Below are 20,907 nucleotides of genomic sequence, written 5' to 3'. Positions count from 1 at the left end.
CATACCAGGTCTGGAGGAGGTTGCTGCTGGTTCTGGTTGTTTCCTCCTGCAGGTGCTGGTAGCTGTGAGCTGCTGTTGCTGTTTGTGGATCTCGCCGGTGCTTCCCGGGGCTTGTTTTTGTCCACTACAAGAGAACGGTGTCCGTTTAGTGTGTGGTTAACGGGTACAACATTCAACATGGTGTCCACACACTCCCTCCATACACAAAAATACACACTCAGCCCATTAACAGAGTGTAAAGTACACGCTGCAGAGGAGTCATGACGTGAAACTACACTTCTTCATCCTCTGAACAAAATAACAACGGACATGACAGAAGCAATGCCAGTAAAAAGAAAGAAGAAGAAGAACACGCAAACACACACACGCACGGTATCGGTCAGACTGGGGTCCGTGCTCGACCATCACAACATCCAAACACAGAAAACACACACACTCACTCATCTCATTCACTCGCTCTCATCTGGTAAATGAGAATACGCCCTACTGACTGTTCTCGGCTGAGACAGATGCATCATGGGATTTGTGTGGTAATGATGGCCAGTCCGTGTGTGTGTGTGTGTGAGAGAGATGGGTCCTTGGTGTGCATTAAGGAGTGCATTACCAGAGAAAAAGCAATTAGAGAGAGAGAGAGAGGGAAAGAGAGAGGGAGAACACATCTTTTTCTTTCTCAGTTCTTCTTTCCCTGTAGTCCATCTCATTACACTGCATCACTCCCACTGTATCTCTATACTACCTTTCTCTCCATCCTTCTATCTTTTGTCTGTTGGCTCTACAATGTCCAGATTGGTTCCCTGACTGGAAATAAAGCTCAAAGTACTTTTTTTTTTTTAGCTCTGAGGACATCTGACGAGCTGTCCTCACCCACCAGACAAGTCACACTTGTTACAGAAAAGTGAGGTAATCAACTGTACAAGCGCAGTCACTGGACCAGGAGTGTTGTGGTGTCATCTAGAATATGACATTTTTTTGATGATGCAGATTACTTCTGAGGGAGTTGAAATTCTCACTGTCTACTGGTCATAATCGACTCTCTAATAGTCATCCAGAGCCAAATTTAGTCAGTCTCAAACCAAAAGCTCACCTGTGGCAATGTGAGATGTCATCACAACACACAGCAGTGGAGCACTTGGTCACCATCAGAACTCTGAATACCTTCTGTGTGCTTTCCCACCATCCATCAGATGATACATGTGCTTAAAAATGCACTTAAAGTAAATACTTCAGCAGCACTACCTGTCTTTTAATAGTCCAGTACATGAGCTGCCCCACATTGCACATGTAAATGCATCAGCACTTTACCTTTAAGCTGCTTTTTATGATTTTAAAAAGGTGTTAAATGTGTTTTTTGTTTTCAAATATGTGCCTGTTTTTAAATGTATACCACTGATACCCTGATCTGTGGAGAACAGCATTTCACTCCCATGTATGCAGAGTCACAGTAAGTCCTCATTGAGTTACTCTGTGCTTTATATAATTATATCTGTATGTCCAAAATGTATCCTTGAATCTTTATCCTGCCTGTATTTACTGCACATTTGTATTTGTTTCTATTAATAAATACCAAAAGCTCATCTACATTTGTCTAAATTATTACTAAATTATTACTATAATTATTACTAACCCAAATTATAATTCACATTTCCTCAACTCAAACAGGACTGTAGCTTTAGTGACATGGGTTTATCAGTGGCTTCCACTTAGATGCTGCCACCTGCTGGCCAACACCGAGCAGAACATGCTGGTTTACATCAGTCTGTTGATCAGTCAGAGCGAGTGAAGAGGGACAAAAGTAATTCAAATGGATTTGGAGCACTGTGCACCTCAGTGTGAGAGGAGAAAAAAATCATTAGTGCACGCTGATATTTGAACAACAGCTGAATTAAATGCTATCAAACACTGACTTGCTCTAATCAATGAGACATCCTGATTGGTCCACAGTACATCCTGCTGTTGCTGCTGTCAGCCCAACACTGAAGAGTTTCAAAACAACGACTGCTGGATCATAATGTTGACACTGCAGCTAGAGATTCATCACTAAAACATTCCCAAATACATAAATACAAGCATAATAACTGCACCTTCAGATGTTTACTGTTTAAAATGAAACATCTATTTACAGTTTGTAAATTAGAGTGCAGTTTTTAATATTTTTAATATGACATGACACTTGGCTAAAAGTCACCTGACACCTGGATGGAAACACAGTCCTAACTTGTGTGCACACAAATCTCATCCAGACTCATTTAGAACTTGAAAACTGACTCCAGACCAGTTCTGAACACTGATATGTACTGTAGAAAAAATACATGCTGAATCTGCAGGATTCAGGTCTGAAACAATGATTACATAAAGCAAGTGTGTGCGTGTGAGAGATACTGTGTGTTTCCTCCTCTAATTACAAACACACACAGAGCTATGCTTTCATGTTCATTTTACGCTTGCATTCCTTGTGTCTTTACTTAAAAGACGCAGAAAAAGGGAAGCTGAATAAAATTAATTTATGGTCCATGTTACACTTGAGGCTAATTACTGTTAAAGGGAAAACATGTGTGTCAACCAATGCAAATTCCATTGGAATCATGGGAAATAGACTGCCTGTTGAGGACATTCATATTCACTTCAATCGAGATGTCATTTCCCTTTGATTTGTATTCCATTTAAAAACTCTAATAAGTGAGAGGGAGCTGCTGATAATTGGCATCAACCAGCAACACATGTCATCTGTGAGTGTTTGTTCCGTGTTGGAAATGTTTGTGTGAATAACAGCTTGTCGTTGTTGCAGGTGGTGTGTTTGAGTGCTGGTGAGGCAGGTGTGTACCTGGAGTCTGCCAGGCAGTCATGCAGAGCTGCTGAGCCCAGACTGAGAGAGAAACAACACTGTTAGCAGGCACGTCACGTCACGTCACACGAGTAAAAGGACAAATTCCTGCTGTGTCATGAGAGTCCTGTTCAGTACACATTGAGATGACCTCCATAACATATGATACCTCTGGCTGGATTTTAAGCAGCTCAGTAAGCTAATGTAGGAACCGTCGGAAATAGCTTAAATCATTCATGATACGAATATATTTCCTTATCAACATATCTTTGTTAAGCAGTGTATGGCAGCTGCTTTTATTTCCAGCTCTACATCACGTATGATAAGTAGGATTATTACGTCAGTCATCTTGTGTACCACTCTCATGAGCACGCTATAGGAATCCTGCTGTGTACTGAATCAGAGCATCAGTAACCATTAAGGGGAAACCAGCTAGGGATTTGGTTGATTGGTTGGTTGAGTAAAGGAATAAAAAGGGCAAGTGGAAGGAAAGGGGAGGGCAACATCCTGAATGTCCTGAAATGGTTCTATTAATATCTGAACTACATCTGAACACACACAGGAATAATATGTTGTGTGATGAAGGCACAAAAATCCTCCTACATCTGTAAAAGAAGTGGCTCTTGGCAACATCAGGGCTTGATTAGATTAAGATGTTGTGTGGGTCCATCTTTAATAAGCCCCGTCATTAACGCAGGCTCAGACAAATCCTCCATCAACAGATCAAGTGGAGGCAGAAAACTGTGAGCTTACTGCTGAGCCACGTGGTGCCGGACAAATCAAACGCCGCCGCCGCCACCACCTTGGAGACAGATTAGCACCGGATTACTGGGTATGTGTGTTTGCGGGACAAAAAAGTGTGTCAGCCTCGCAAAGTGGAAAAACGGGGACAGCACACTACAGGTTGTTGTAGCGATCCTAATCTCTTTAACCTGCTGTATTCAGATTACTCAAATGACGATGATGAAAAATATAATCTAACCTGAAGGATTTAAAAAAAATTAAATAAAATTAAAAAAAAAAAAAGATTCCAAGGTTGGATTCAACAGTTTTTTCCTGATTTCAAACTAATATGAGTTTAAATTGGCATCCTATAATCAGAAACAAGCTGGAATACTTCCAACTGTGATGATAAAACACTGAATATGTAACCATGTAGATGTTTATGAGGAGGTACAGTAAGTTTCGGTGCCCTCTAGTGGTCGGGTTTATATCAGACAAGACTATTTTATAATATAATCTCAAAATCAATCTTTACTTTTGGAAAACTTGGCTTTGACTTGACTTTGGCTGTAGGAAAACACTGCTGTGAAACTACACAGCACAACCAGCAGCAGGTAGAGCTGTGAGTAACCATGCACTGATTTGTAGCTTTATGATGAGATTCATCCCCAGAGAGAGGATTTACTGAACCACGCATGTCTGATGGGGAACCTTACTGTACAACTGCTGAAAACCAGATCAAACTGACAGCAGGAGTTTGAGATGATTGGAGCGATACATTTTTATCATATCTACACTTGAGATTCAGCTCCCATGTGTTGCCATGGAAACAAGCGTGTGAGCATATGTCCACTATATGACCTGTTTACATGCAAACTAAGCCATCTGGTTACCTAGCAACAACCTGTGATCATCACTCATGTCATCCAGTATGATCAGAGTGAGACAGACCATTTCTCAGCTCCACAATGGATGTTGAATAGAGTAGAAACAGAGCTATCTCAGTACAAACTGTTTGACTATAGGTCTGGTTTTTATCCAAATATATGTATGCTCATCATGGCCTGAATTCTAAACAGCTGCACTGTATTATCTGCAGAATAAACTGTTACATGTCAACCATGAACAGTGGAAGAAGCTTCTTCAACTGATTTTTAACAATCTTGAACTGGAAAACATTACCAGAATCCAAACAACACTTTTCACTATTTCTTTTCTTTTTAAATTAATGATGGAAACGCACCTAATTTGCATTTTATTTATACCAACATTTCAAAGGATTGCTGCAAATTGACTTGGTAGTTGGACAGAAAGGCAGCCAGTGGCTCTGTATGACCTCATGAATGGGTAACCCTGCTGTGGAGAATATCTAAGCAGTCAAACTGAGCCTACAACCAAACTCTGAATGATTATCATCATCATATAGGTAAGCCAAACCACTTCAGTGGCAAAGTGACGTCCCACAGAGAAACTGAAGTCTATTTAAAAAATCACAAACCACATGTTGAGTAAAAAGAAAAAGAGGATTGAAATAGAAATTCTCTATGAAAATGATAGCCTGCTCCTCATTAAAGGAAGAGGTTAAACAACCGCAGTAACATTAATGCACAGATCATTTAACCACTTTAACCGCTGGCTGTTTTTGACTGAAATGTACAGGATTTCTGCTTCCAGAGGCTGTAAAAAACAACTGTTACTCATTTCAAATGAGGTTTGTAGATCAGCTGCAGCTCCAGATGTGGATAAAAGGTAAACAGAAAATTAGTGTCCTTAATATTCTCCAAAAAGAGAACATCTCTACCCATTTTTTTCTTTTACAATTAGAGAACACTGCAGCTGAAAATCTACTGTAGATCTCTTCTGAGCCTGGAAAATATTACAGTCCAGCAGATACAGCCTCTAATGCCCTCATCTGCCACCACATTAGGAAAAAAAACCCTCCACATCAGATTAAAGCTTGCCCGATTGGACAGCCTCAACTGAACCACTGTGCAAGCACGCACACGTGTCTCTGCGGAGTGTGTGTGTGTATGTGTGCACACACGCGCACATGTGGTGACTAAAGCCTGCTCTAACCTACATTTGAGGGCGATGGCAGGCAGGCAGCAGGGAAGTGGGTCTGTGGAGCTCAAGACTGAGAAAACACAGTAGCAGCCAAACACGTGCTGCTGGGCTCAGATGGGCTGGTAAGAATACACACGGTGTGAGTCAGAGAGAAACAGCACGATGGTGAGGAGGATGAACAGGAATATTTGCACCAGAACACGTTCTTATGAGCAAATAACCACAAAAAAAAATCAGAAAAACCACTGGCTACAGAACATGAGCTGATTAGTAGATCATTTGCTGCTGAGCATGAAAAAAACACTCTAGCAGAGTCAATGGATCAAGATGATTTATCAAAGATGATGATGGAATTACTGTGTAATTTAACCATGAGACCCGTTTACAGCTCCTCCTCTTTTAATCAATTTTATGAGCGCATCACACACGTGACTTTAGATTCTGTATTCCCACTAAACTGAATTCTGATTAGAAACGGCTGGCAGTGGATCATGTTTTTGACTTAAGCCTCTGATATGACTGCGTGCAAAGTTTTAAAAAAGCAGCTTTATTGATTTAGTCAACTATTTTGCTCTACTTTCCTTACCGCTGCTTTATTTTGTGTTCAGCTGACATTACAGCAGAGAACCAAAAGTCAAAGCAACGCTAACATTTAACATGAAAGTTGAAGCATTGAGAAGTTGAAAGTTCTGTGACATTATGCTACCGTTGTGTCTTTAGCTTAGCAGGCTAAGCTAGTTCATGTTGACATCCTCTCTGACTAATTTGTCCTATCAAACAACAAATATTCATAAAAACCTGATTGTATAATACTGCTTTTATTATTGATTTAGTTTTTATTTTGCTCTACTCGCCTTACCACTGCTTTATTTTGTGTTCAGCTAAGATTATAGAACTAAAAACAGTCAAAGTAATGCCAACATTGAACATGACAATTCCAGAGCATTATGCTACTGTTGACTCTTGCTAACTTAGCAGTTTAAGCTTGATGACATCCTCTATCTTACTCATTTTTCCAATCACAAACAACCAATATTCATATAAACCTATTGTATTATACTCTGCAGCTGCTTTTATTATTGATTTAGTTGCTCTACTTGCCTTACAGATGCTTCATTTTGGTGTTTAGTTAAGATTACAGAGCTAAAAACAGTCAAAACAGCGCTAACATTGCATCTTGCTAACTTAGCAGGCTAAGCTAATTCATGACATCCTCTCAATAATTTTTTCTATCACAAACAAGTATTCATTTCATTATGCTACTGTTGTGTCTTGCTAACTTAGCAGGCTAAGCTAGTTCATGATGACCTCTCTGTCTCACTATTTTTTCCCTATCACAAACAACCAATGTTCATAGAAACCTGGTTGTATAATACTCTGCAGCTGCTTTTCTTTTTTTTTTGAGTGTAATAGAAGAAACAGAATTAACAGTAGAGTAAACATTCTCTGCAGCGCTACACAGGAGACACACTTTGCACAAATGGTGAGATTTTAATGGTTGAATAAGTAAAAGCCAGATGCGTCCTTGGCTATTTCTGGTTTGTGTATGTGTGTGAGTCACGTGGTCCCTTGCCCCTTTAGGCGTGGGTATCGCGAGCTAAAAAGAAGCCGGTAGTCATGGCTATTCATCACACCACTGCTGAGGCACTCGTGCAGAAAGCTTCCACACACACACACTAGTGTTAAGACTCTGACAGCCCTATTGTAACCCTATACATCCGTGGCAAGCTGCAGTAGCCGGTGTACACAACACTGAAAGCCCCACAGCGGCTGGAGAGAGACGGAGGCAACAATGGCTGCCAACGCCATGCGGGAAACAGAAGGAGCTGAGGGAGGAGGAGGAAGAGGATGAGGAGGAGGAGGAGGAGGGTGAATTGGCCTATGAGTGTTATCTGGAGTCAGTTTTTGGAATCCCATGACTAAAGATTAAACTAAAAAACAAACTGATAGCTACACAATAGTCAAAGGCAAATTCACCCATCAGACAAAGTGAAAAAAGAGGAAGAGAAGAACATAAAGAAAAGAGTAATATGGAAACATTTTATTTAATTATGGTAAGGCAAATAAATACACAAGGCTCAGCTGGGTGTTTTTGGAGGTGGGTTTGGTACACCTGCTAATGATGTTACATTAGCTACCAGACATTCGAAAATCATTTAGTAAGGGCAGCCAATAAATGGGAAGTAGCAAACATTATGCTAGGGTGTGGTAGCATCCCACTTAAACCCAACCCTGCCATGTGTATCTATGGTGGACGACCAAAAAAAAGGGTGCTGGGTATGAAACTGCAAAGCAGCACATGGCAAAGAAGGGGGTGATAGGAAATGGGTGGAGGGATGGATGGATGTGAAGGTAGGTTAATGTCTTTTTTTTTTTAAGTCAACTTTTTCTAATTTCTAAAAAAACAAACAAAAGAAGGGGTCATAGATGGTGTTTGGAGGTTCATGACACACTGTGGTTATCAATGGAACGCTGAGTGATGGTGAGATGAAGGAACAACATGGTGGGAGGACGGCGGCGTCTCCAGACCTGCGTGGAAGACCACAGTGTTCTTCCTGCATCCCGACAGCAGCTGGAGGTTTCGGAAAAGTCCTTTGGCCGTCAGCTTCACGTGGAAGTTGGACAGCGATAATCTGGGAGACCATAACATCGTCTCTGCTGGTCCGCCAGTACGGTACGATGTTCCTCAGTTGGACGAAAGATGGAAGATTTGTTTTTCGGTTTGTCTAGTTTTAAGTCTTTTTTGGAAGAGTTTGACTAAAACTTTCAGCACTGTGTCTGCTTTTCTGGACTCTCGCAAAGTCCTCAGATGCTGGAAATATTGACGTGGATTTTTCTGGTGTTGCCCCTCTCTCCTGTTTTCTGTCGTCACCTGTTTCGGGAAATTACCTCTTTTTGTAATTATAAAGCTGTTTCCAGTATACTCATATTCTGTTTTCTTCAGCAATCTTCCAGTATAATTTTATACATAAATAGACTTAGTCAAAATGTTCCTATTTTCTTCTTTAAGTCCAGAAATGAGTGAAAATTATTCCGCAAGGGAGAGAAAGAAAAAACGTAGAGATTGTCGCTGCCATGTGAAGGTCAGGAAAAAGAATCAGACTTTGAATTTGAGCTTTTGACTCAAAAGAAAAAAGAGGCATTCAAAAAAAACAAGAGTAAGAGAAAAGGGGGAGGGGGGTCAGTTAAGCTGCTAGCCGTCCTTCACTGATTCCGAGCCATGAGTCGCCACGGCAAAAAAAAACAAAAAAATAAAACAAACAGGAGAAATTAGGTCTGTAACCCAGCCAATAAAAGAAGAAGAAAAAATGGCGCCAAAAATAATAAGCTGTGTGTTCCACCGTCGTCCAGGTGGTAGTGAATCATCCGGCGATAAAAGATGGAGAGAGAAAACGAGAAGGAATGAGAGAGGTAGTACTCGTGTGTGAGAAGGAGGGAGGAGAGAAAATCCTCAACGCTGCTGCTGCTGATGATTAGTAGTCCGCTTCTGCTGCTACACACAACACACACCGATCTGTCCCACTGACACACACTACGAAGGTGTGTGTGCGTACCGAAACAGAAATGTAGCTCACAACACAAACACTTGATGGCTGGACAAAGACGAGCATCTACACACTCCTTCTATTTTACTGCTGTTTCTAAAGCTCTGTGAACCTAGCACACACACACACACACGCGTAGAGGGAGGGAGGGAGGGAGGGATGCTGCAGGGGAGGAGGGGGAGTGGGTGGGATTTGAATAATCTCTCCAGCGCTTGCTCCCTCACTCTCTCCCTCCCGTCCTTGCTTCCTCGCTCGCTTCCTCCATCATTATTTACTCTGGTCTCTCGCCCTCTCTGGGTTTCTATTTGAATGAAAAAGTGACAGAGATGATACATGCCAAGGTTAGATGTGATGAAAGGGCCACGATAAAACACAAACGCTGTAGACCAAAAAGGTGGGAGGAGCACCCGCCTCTCTCTCTCTCTCACACACACACACACCCCCACACAAACACTTCTCTCTTCATCTCTCAGTGGCAGGTGCCATATTAAGGCTATTCATCCAAACACAGACGCCTCGTGAAAAGACATCTTTGTTTTACACAAACACACTCACACTCCACACACAGCTTAGCTTTTTAATCACATTTACAGTTTAGCTGGCTCTTAATGACAGTTAGAAGCCGAAAGTCAAGAATAAACTTTATAATCACCTGCTAGTCTCATTTCTTTTTCATCCTGCATTTGCTTTCAGTTATTATGTTTTTGGACTGCTATTTTTTCTGTTTGCTGTAAATATTAAGTTTTTGACCTTCAAAACACTAAGTTGCCAGTTTATTAGGTCCACTTTGTTAAAGCTAATGCCAGCCCTCAAATAAATAATCCTACATTTATGAAAGTTTTTTATAGAAATGGCTTTAGAGAGGTGCTGATTCAACTTTATGATCATTTTGGAGACTATAGACTGTGGTGCTATTGTTTTGTATTAGGTTACACTGAGGGTTTCTAATATTTTGTCTACCCCTTGTATTTCAGGGTGTGAAAGGGTAGATATAATATTAGAAGAACAAAATACAACTGAACACAAACCACAGCATCAGAAATGATCATGAAGTTAGAAATGAAACAGTCTCTGCAAACACTGAACATCATATCCTTCATGATATAATGTATAATATATAAGGATATTCAGGGCTGTTTTATTAGACAGTATTCATTTTAGTTACATGGACCTAACTGGCAGCTGAGTGTATATTGAAGTTGTTACCAAGGAAACCTGAAATGATTTGGTAGACATGAAAATCATAAATCATATAAAGTTACATTACTTTTAAAGGTGCAGTGTATAGGATTTAGTGACATCTAATGGTGAGGTTGTAGAATGCAACCAACTGAATACCTCTCCCCTGCCTCTCTCCTTCCAAATGTGTAGGAGAACATACAGTGGCCACAAGTCATGAAAAATGTGAAAATGCTCTCTCTAGAGCGAGTGTTTGGTTTGTCCATTCTGGGCTACTGTAGAAACATGGCAGTGGTTCATTCTAATGTAAACAAAAACAATTCTTATTTTCAGGTGATTACACACTAATTAAAACATACAAATGGATATTATAATCCATTTCTACCAAGTCCATTCCTCTAGGTGCTACTAAATCGTACACACTGCACCTTTAAGAAAAGTCTAAGTGGCCACTTGATGCAGTATGAAGAGCACTAGAGTAACACTTGGCGAGAGCTTCCTCTTTTTTTCTCCCTCCAACAGACATTTCAAGCAGCCACTTTGTTTTCAAAAGATAAAAAGAGAACCGCAATGACTAAAATGAAAATACACTTAACTGAGCATATGATTATCACCTGGGCATCCAGAGATCTTACAAATACACTTTGACACAATGAATTTCCATATTGGTTATAAGGCTCCAAACTAGGCTCAGTAAAAGTAGCACAGCATTATTACATTACTGTCACATGGTGTACTCTGCAGACAGAGACAGTCGGTCACTTACAGCTGCAGCTTGTAGCTTTGCACACTGGCAGCCCCACATGGCAGCATGAGGTAAATGGATGCCAGCAGCCAGAAATCAAGTGGTGGGTATGACTGCAGCTCTACTCTGCGATTGGAGCTGATAAAACTCCAAAAATCTTGCCTGTGCAGCTTTGATTTGCTTAAATCTCACTCAGTGCAGTGCAGACAATACAAGATAAATAAGAAATCACTCTACAACTTCAATCAGGCTTCAAAAATTACAAAATTACAACTCAGCGATGACACATAAATAGTCCTCTTAGAGCACAAGACAGCTCATGGGCATTAAAACAAGACACTGCATGTGTGTGTATGTGTGCCACTATCAATAAAGTCCATGTTCAATAGAGACAAAAAGAGCTAAAGAAAGCCACTGAGAGCTTTAAAAGCCCACAACTGCTAACCACTGTCGCCTGAGGTCTGCTGTGGTGTGTGTGAATGAGAGAGAGAGGTGTATGAATCAAATACATGTGTGGGACTTATGAAAAGTAGACTGACTGCCTTTCCCTGTGTGTGTGTGTGTGTGTGTGTGTGTGTATGTGTGCGTGTGTGCGTGTGTGCATGTGTGTGGCGGTTAAGCCATCATGAGGGTGACAGCATGTCTGTGACTAGCGGCTCCCCGCAGGCCACAGGAGGACTTCTAGGGCCGCTGCAGAGGGGAGGCAGCCAGGCGCCCGGGCCCAGACCAGAACCACCGCATTCGGGGGAGGCTGCAACCACAGGCCCCGGCTTCACAAGGCCTGCGTGGAGTACACCGGCAGCACTCATGCGCTCAATAGAAGCAGTGTGTTGTGTTGTAACGTCACTACTCGCAGAACTTGTCTTGATAACAAATCAAATGAGCTTGTAGAGCTGCTTTAAAATGTCACTTTGAAATGTTGAACTAAGATTGAACTGAATTTAAATACTGCCAAGATGCAAATGTGGCTCCACTCTAAATTCAAAGATAAATTGTGTGTGTGTGTGTGTGTGTGTGTGTGTGTATCATAAGCAGTATTATAATTACAGAGAGACTGCAGAGGAATGATAACTATGTTTGTAAAAGCTTCCATGGTGTGAGCTGTAGTCAGTTTGTCCCAATGTGTGTTTGTGTGTGCAGCGCAGTAAACATACAGCAGGGTGCTTAGGGATTAATAATATCTCATGTCACAAAAAAAAAAAAAAGTTGTACTCATTCAAACTGAAACATATACAACTCAGATCAAAGGTGTTAAAAAGTTGGAATTGCAAAGATAGCGACTGCTCGCACCAGGCTTGTCAAATGCATATATGGTTGCTACCAAATTAGAAAAGCACTATATGAAAATGAAGCGTTTTGAACAGCACTTGCATGTCAAGGAGGTTTTTTTTCATGTGAGTTTCATGTGAAACTAGAACAAAGCAAATATGTTACAATATTTGCTTTAAAAAGGCAGATTAATTACATATTTATTGCAGAAGGTCAAAAGGTAATCTATGAGAATCCCTTAACCAGAAGTGTTTCCAATGACACACAGATTCGATTCAGCCCCTGGTTTAACATGTCTCAGAAGGTTTTAGATTTGTAGCCTTAGTTTAAAGAAATGATTAAGCCAGACAATCTATTGCCTACCAACAGTAACAATTTAAAACACTATTGGCATCAAATTTCAAATAGTAATATCATTTCAACCCTTGTATAAGGTCACAGCCAAAGCTGGTGCTAGTGCCAAATAAACAGAGGGCAGCCACATGTTAAAATTTGGCACAGAACGCAGTGCTGTTCTATAAAAAATACCCTCAGAATAACAGAAAATAAGTTAACTGCTAACTGGTGACCTTAGTTCAACAAGGTTCATGCTGCACATCATGTTTGCCTTTGTAGCTACTGCCAAACCCACACACACACACACACACACACACTTCCTCACCTGAGCTGTTCAGTCGACTGAGTCTCGCTGAGCCACATCTTTGCAGGGGATACTGGGATGCCGCCTGCTTCGTCGGCCCCTGATTGGCAGTGGAAGGTGTCTTTGCCGCCGTTTGATTGGCGGCGGCTGTCTTGGCTGTGATGTGGCTGGTGACTGACGGGGCCTTTAAACCTGTGGAGTAGACACAGAAGAAGTCAAAGCCCATTGTGGACACTTGTGTTTCGCACGCAGGCCCGACGCTTATGCTGGAACTTTCCTGTTGAAATTAAGGCAGTTGGAATTGTAGAAAAACTATGATAGAAGCCAGATTATGACCAGAGAGTTGTTGTTCTATCTTCCTCTTCCTCTGTTTGTTCTCCTTCACTCCTCACTCTCTAAATGTTGAACAGCTAATTGCTCGGCTGGAGTTATAATTTCTCCCTCTCCCTCTCAGTTCCTCCTGTTCCCTGTTTAATAGGATCACATATATTATCCAGTCGCTGACCCAGACGGGATAGCCCTATTGTTTGTCTATTAGTTTGTTGTTTCTCTCCTCCTGTGTGTAGAAAAGGGATTGAAGTAGTGTGTGTTACAAAGCTTTAACCTGCTGACTCATAATTACTGTAGTGAGGGGGGAAGTTGCAGAGACGTTTGTACCTTTAACAGTTCTATTCTCTTTCTCAGACTCAAACACTTTTGAATAGTATCCACCTGTAAACTCTTCCCTATTACTCAAACAACTAGATGAAGCATTAAATAAATACTTTATTACCTTTGGAACAAAACAAAAATTTGAAAAAAGCAAGAAAAACTACCTAAAAACAAATCTTTGAAAAAAAGAAAAAAAAGTCACTATATCCATTAAAAATACAGCCAAAGAAAAGTGTTATTTAGAAATATGCCTCTACACTGCATCCATCATACAAAACCCTTACAACTTAGGTTTAGTTGTTCATTAACTTGTCTTGTTTATAATTTTATTCTGCTAAACAAAGAGCTTTTCCACTTCTCTTGCTTTCTTGTTCATTAGCTCTGCTTTGCTTGGTATGCTTTTAAAACAAACCGAAAGCATGCCGTATTAGCAACGTTACTGTGAGTGACAATAAGTTAATTCTACTGACAGTTACACATTGACAGAGGGCAACACTTTTCTTACTGGTCCCTCTCTCTTACATTTTCTTATAGTGATAAGCTCACTGAAAGACAAACACTGTCTCAAATCACATATAACGCTAACTTGCTAACGCTAGCTTATTTTTCTTAAAATAAACAATTTACAGTACAGAAAAGGGGTAAATGTAATGCTAGCTTATTAACGCTAGCTTATTAACGCTAGCTAATCGCCATTTCCGGTAGTGCGCAACAGGGGGGTTTGAGTTGAGACAACACTAACCTGACGAAATTTGTGCACTACATAAGTACCGAATGTACAGTGTAATGACAATTTTATGTTGAAACAGAGCAGCACTTTTCTGAATGGTCCCTCTCACTTATATTTTCTTACCACGATAAGCTAACTGAAAGACATACGCTGTGTCTCAAATCCCGTGTAACGCTAGCTTGCTAATACTAGCTTACTAACGCTAACCTGCTAATGAGCTAATAGCCATTTCCGGTAAGTGCAATGGCAGCTGTCACGCTAACCTGTTGATATTTGCGCACTACACAACTAATTACAGCGTATACAGTGTCGTGTAATGGACACGAAACATTCTCCTTCTCTGGACCCAAATAAGAAATAAATGAACAGTTCTGACATCAAAACTTGAGTTTCGCTGAACATGTAAAAACAATCACACGCTCACCTGTAGTCGTGGTCCTTGCTTGCAACGACAGAGCTCTGCTCCGCATTGCAGGAGGCTTTGGAGCAGCAGTATTAGCACTGACTGTGTCACTGGGAGCACTGGGAGCACTGGGAGCACTGGTGCAGGGGCCGGCTGTGCTGCTTGAGCTGGTGAGCTTTGCCGCGCTCTGGCTGACCACAGGAAGAGTGCTTCTGCTGGGCCGCTCATCTGGCTTGGTCCCTGTTGGTACTGGAGCTCCAGGAGATGGTAGAGGAGCTGAAAGAGAGAAACATTAGGTTTTTTAAATACTAAGAATGATTTATATGAATGGTTGAGTGAAACTGTGGAAGTGGAAGCTTTTTTCTTCTTTTTTTTTTTGTAACAGAGGAAACAAAATTTAGCAAGTTCAACACCAGACTTTAATCATGGACAAATCTTTCCTTTACATTACAGTACTAACAAAAAGCTCAGTGTTACACAGAAATAATAACCCCCACAGGGAATTTCTGTCATTATGTAGAGATAAGATTAGGGGGTTGAAGCCCCTTAATGGCTGCCCAGTATAAACTTATCTGAGGCAGTTTTGCCCCATTTGTACCAAGGCGAGACTATAGAAATGAAAGCATGGGGGTTATATCAGATGTGTGTGTGTGTGTGTGTGTTGTTGGGGGCAGGGTATTGAGCTGGGAGACTTAAAGTTGTCAACAACTCATTTGTCTGAGGAAATGACTCCAGACATCTGTGATGTTAATCAGAGATTTTTGGACCACCATCATATCTGTTCCAGGTGTGTCTGTGGGTCTGTGTGTGTGTACTTAAGGATGTGTGTGATGTCAATCTACTGATGTCGATCTACAAGGAGGACTGTGTAAATGTAAACGTGTGCGTGTCTATCACCCTGTTCACACATACCGCTCACTCACTGTATCTCTTGTGATTTTATGTGGTTAGATGAAGCAGATACAAATGGAGTGTAAATGCAACCAAAACACACCACAGGATATAGTGGTTTCACACAGACCTCAGCAGTGTTCAGCTAACAAACAGCAGACAGGAGTAAGTTCTCTTGTTGTGTGCTCTGGCAGCCTTGTGAGATTATTTGTACTTATCCTCTGCAGTTATAAAAAAAAAACAGCCAGACATGCAATATTCATGTAGCACTGCATGACACAGAGGAACAGATGAAGCCTGTGTGAAAATGTTCTATGTACATCTGACCATTTCCATACCAAAAAAGAAAATACCGTGTTCATGATTTTTTCTGGACACTCATAGACCAACTGTATTTTCCACTGAAAACCATGAGAATAATTACAAATTCTAGGTGAAATCACATCAAAATGTCATCAACTATTTAATCAATGATCAACCAAACGCTATTATATCAAAGGTGGATGAAATTAAGCTGACTAACATACTGGTCTACTCCAGGTTTCCACACACATGTAAAGGTACAATACTTCACAAATAAGAGTCAACTTATTTCACAAAAAGACACAAATGTCCAGTTGAAAATAAAAATCATGACTGATGTGTCTAACTGTGTGGAGGTGTAATACACTGATGCTCCTTGCTGACGCAACTAAATACAGATCCTTAACATTACCATGGGAACCAGGCATCTCAAATAGGATCTGGTTACCATAACAACCTGGTGATGTGATGCAGCAACTGTGATGTGATGTGATGTGATGTGCAAGGAGAAGAAAGGAAAACCCTGTGAAGCTGAATTTTCAGTTTTCTCTACATTTAACTACAAAAATAATGTTAAAATATTTCTGTGTGACAACTTATCTTAGCTCAACTTACTAGCTTTTTTTCTGAGCCTTTGACCACATGTAACAGACTTTGGTCTATCTTTTTTTGGTGGGGAAGGTGGGAGTTTATAAGGGGTTGGTTGAGACTCTGAGATCTCTGCTACAGAAGAGAAGCATTAGGAGGAACATTTATCTAATCCTAAATATATACAATCAAATGTTAGAAATACTCAAATATGGGACCGTTTTAAAAAAAAATCTCTGCTTCATCATAGCACACTTTTGAAACATAAACATTTACTCACTTTTTGTCACCCCCCCTTCCTCCTCTTCTAATTAAATTGCCACATTTATTCATTTGTAACAGAGGCTGTGGCTGGCTGAGTCTAGAGTCGCTCCTCACTCCGACTCGTGTTGTTGCTTTGCTTCATATTCACACTGATTTCATTAAGTCTTATTTTTGTCTTTGTTTTATAATAGAAGTTAGACAGCAGACCAAAACTAAAGCCTTACTAATACTAAGTCTAAATAAAAAGTTAGCCACCCAAACATCTCCAGGCTCTCAGAGAACTTACACTTTGTGTTGCCATGGTAACAGTAAAAAAAAATCTGACGAGTGAACAGAGAATGGATGGATTTTTCCAACTATTTTCCATTAAAATGTACTTTATTGCTTTTATATTCACACTGTTTATCTGCTGGAGTGAACAACCAACTGTAGCTGGAACTCAAACAGCTGTGAATAATTTACCAAGAATACACTGCAAATTAGTAGGAAACATTGGTACCCCTGCTTCATTTCTCTCTGAATCATTGGTCTGTCCCACATTTTACACAATAGAGCAATTACAAAAGGCTTGAGTCACTGTAACATGTTTTCTCCATCCTCTTGAGGTTAGAGTTTAAGACCAGGTCCAACAGGTTGGCAAATAATTCTTCTTCTCTCACGCTCTCAAACTGTCATCATGAGTCAGCTTGTCCATATACAATAGGTGGGTATAATGATGTCGAGGTGGATGATGTGCATTGTTTTATCTGAGCTTGTGTCGTTTGTTTTGCAGATTTTGATGTTTCATGTATTTTATTAAGTCTGTTTTTTAAAATCTGTTTTATGCTTAGTTTGTGTTTTAAGACATATTTCCACTTTGGGAACAATAAAGTTACAGTTGAACATCATTGAAAAGTGTTGAATCTGGAAACTGAGTCTAAAAACTGATGTGAACTTTTCTGCAGCTGCTGGACACAGTAACTTGCCAAACACAGTCTACATTCAGCCTTTATCTTCAGCATAAAGACAATATACTAATATAGAGTACATTACAGAGATGCAGTGTGTTGTTAACAGTTAGTGTAAGGTAGATTTGTTGTTAAAAGAATGTTGCTGCAGACAATACACACACACACGCACACATCAAGCCTGTGATGTACAATTATTTATCTTAACTATATCTTAATTTAATCATGTACAAGTACAAGAAAACAAACTGTTCACTAGATTAAAAAAGAAAAGGCTCCATCTTTGTCCTGGGTGTGGATCACACACACATTAACACACCGTCTATGCTCTGAATCCTAACCAGATGTGCTCCTTGACCTCCACAAAAGGAAGAGGGGATATGACTGTGTACTTAGATACACACGCTCTCTGTCTTACACACAAACACACGGAATCCCCGGGGCGAGCAGCGGTGATGGCGGCGTGATCAGTGAGGCAGGAACTGATCATATATTTAACTCTAACAGCCTGTTTGTACAAGAGTGTCAGTACACTTTTAGCTGCTGATTTGATATACTGTATATGTGTGTGTGTGTGTGTGTGTAAAGTCCCTTTCACACAGGCAATGCAAATGTCTGAGTCAGTTGGACATTAAACGGACTTCAACCTGCCAGCTCCTGAGTACAAATTCCATGTAATGTGTGTGTGTGTGTGTGTGTGTGTGTGTGTGTGTGTGTGTGTGTGTGTGTGTGTGTGTGTGTGTGTGTGTGTGTGTGTGTGTGTGTGTGTGTGTGCGCGCGAGTGCGAGTGAGTGAGAAACTCAAACTGTCAGTGGAAAGAGAAGGAAGTGAAGTCACTACTGAGAGGGAAACCACACCAAAGAAAACTATCTCTGGGGATTCAGTGTATGTGTGTGTGTGTGTGTGTGTGTGTGAGTGATAGGAACAAAGCTCATCTGAACACACACACACACACACACACACACACCATCACCTCACCTTTGCTTGTGGCTCCATTGTTCTCGTTGCTTCCCAGAGACGAGGAGCTGAGGCTCGTTGGTAATCCTTTCACAGGAAGCTTTGATGCAGCGGGTGCAGCGGGTCGTCCGACAGACCCGGACGGTGGCTGCTGATTGGCTGCCGATTTGGCGTTGGATGCTGCGGGGCCCAGGGAAGCCAATGCAGATGCTCGCTCTGCGGCGGTGCGAGGTTTGGGGATACCTGAGAGAGAGTGAGAGAGAGAAAGAAAAGCATGAATTGGTTTTATTAATCATTACAGATTCAACACACACACACACACATACACAGCCTCTGGCAATTCACATTTGATCCAAAACACTGACCTCACACACACACTCATCAACATGTCACTTAACTTTAAGTGCATACCACACCTGACCTTCAAGCTACAGTATAAGGACAGAGTATGATGCCAGCTTGTGTGTGTGTGTGTGTGTGTGTGTGTGTGTGTGTGTGTGTGTGTGTGTGTGTGTGTGTCTTGCTGACTCTGACAGCCTTATGGCCTAAATGCCCATGTTTTGAGGTACACCTGTTGTATTAAATAGGTCAAAGTGCAAACTACGTTGATGCCTGAACTTCAGCCTTGTTTTGATTTAGAGTGTCAAATGAGGACCAAAACTGCTTTTTATGCAGCGGGGGAAGAGAGAGAGAGAGAGAGAGAGAGAGAGAGAGAGAGAGAGAGAGAGAGAGAGAGAGAGAGAGAGAGAGAAGCAATAGAGTAAATGAGAGAAAAAAAACCCTTATTTTCTGATTGTTTCATGGCAGGTCCATTTGAATAAGTAAGTCTCCTGTGCGGTTAAAGCTTTGTGCACATCAGTGATATGTGTACACACAGAAGTAAACTGTCCTACATTTTCAACAACCTATAATATAAAACACTTAAGAGACCAAACAAAACGCTCATTTTCCATCTGTACTGAATGGGTCTTTTGTTGGTACCCGGAGAGCTGTATGGTTATGGAAATGTAAAACACGTCGTCTCAAACTCTCATCATTTTTGTGGACTGAATCACACATTCTTTCCTAAGAGCAAAAGGAGAGTGAATTCGCCCCCTGAGAGCTATGATGCCTTCCTCTTCACACCAAACCAGGGACATGAGATGCTAGAAAGTGAGGGAGAGAGTGTGTGTGTGTGTGTGTGTGTGTGTGTGTGTGTGTGTGTGTGTGTGTGTGTGTGTGTGTGTGTGTGTGTGTGTGTGTGTGTGTGTGTGTGTGTGTGTGTGTGTGTGTGTGTGTGTGTGTGTGTGTGTGTGTGTAAGTGAATGAGCCAGCAGGTTTGAGTGGGTGAGGTAAGAACAAAAAGACTCCAACAAAAAGGAGAAGAACAAAACTTGTAATGAACAAATGGAGATCTCTACTTCACTTTTAACTGATGAGAACATACTAAATTAAAAATAAACAAAATGTCATTCAGGAATCGGTCAGTATTCTGGGATAAGCAGACACTGTGACGCGTTACAGTTTGACGACTAAATATATTCCCACAGGAACAGGACTCAGCCGGTCGTCTGCAGTGACAGCCCCTAAATCACAGCTCTATCTGAAGCATGAGAATGCATCTTGTCTAATATTAGATATGTAGTGACTCCATGTCTATTCTCAAAGCTGACGTGATGACTACAATGTATAAATTGGGATATACATTAAGTTATCCTCCTTCTTTTTGGACTCTCAAATGACACATTTACACATTTTGTGCATATGCTGTCAATTCATTCATACATTCATACATTTGTATCGCTTTTAGATGTTTACAACCAATCATTTCTTCTACTATTTCTATCCTTTTTTTCTTGCTGCACTGTGACAACCTCATTTATCCACACAGATCATTAAAGTTTCATTCAAAACGTCACAGATTTTCTCTCAAACGTTGATCTTTTCCGGCAAAAGGAGAAAAAAAAGAGAGAGAGACGCAGAAAGGCTCACAAAGAATTGTGGTAAAAAAAAAAAGAAGAAAAAAAAGACGGTTGGGTTGTTATAAAGAGAAGGGGAAAAGGGTTTACATGTGTTCACCACAATTACATTACCTCACATTAACAGACACACACACACACACACACACACACACACAGAGAGAGTCTCTGTTGATGAAGGTAGAGCAGCAGTAAAAGTTGTACTGCGACTCGAAGCCAGCAGGAAACA

The 20,907-nt window shown here is 40.8% G+C and overlaps 1 protein-coding gene across 1 annotated transcript in view; it reads right to left on the bottom strand.

The window, feature by feature from the left end:
* LOC134001386 (microtubule-associated tumor suppressor 1 homolog) overlaps window positions 1-20,907 on the bottom strand; it is a 72,251-nt gene that overhangs the window by 19,172 nt on the left and 32,172 nt on the right. Inside the window, exons 5-8 of the mRNA XM_062440979.1 lie at window positions 18,742-18,963; window positions 14,792-15,046; window positions 13,008-13,178; window positions 6-124 (exon numbers count right to left, since the gene is read on the bottom strand). Of these exons, the coding sequence (XP_062296963.1) occupies window positions 6-124; window positions 13,008-13,178; window positions 14,792-15,046; window positions 18,742-18,963 (767 nt within the window). The remainder of the gene's footprint in view (window positions 1-5; window positions 125-13,007; window positions 13,179-14,791; window positions 15,047-18,741; window positions 18,964-20,907) is intronic.

This window comes from Scomber scombrus, chromosome 2, assembly GCF_963691925.1.
Source record: "Scomber scombrus chromosome 2, fScoSco1.1, whole genome shotgun sequence".
In the NCBI taxonomy this organism is placed as follows: Eukaryota; Metazoa; Chordata; class Actinopteri; order Scombriformes; family Scombridae; genus Scomber; species Scomber scombrus.
The sequence above is the reverse complement of the archived record's forward strand: the minus strand, read 5'-3'. Positions and strand labels throughout refer to the sequence as shown.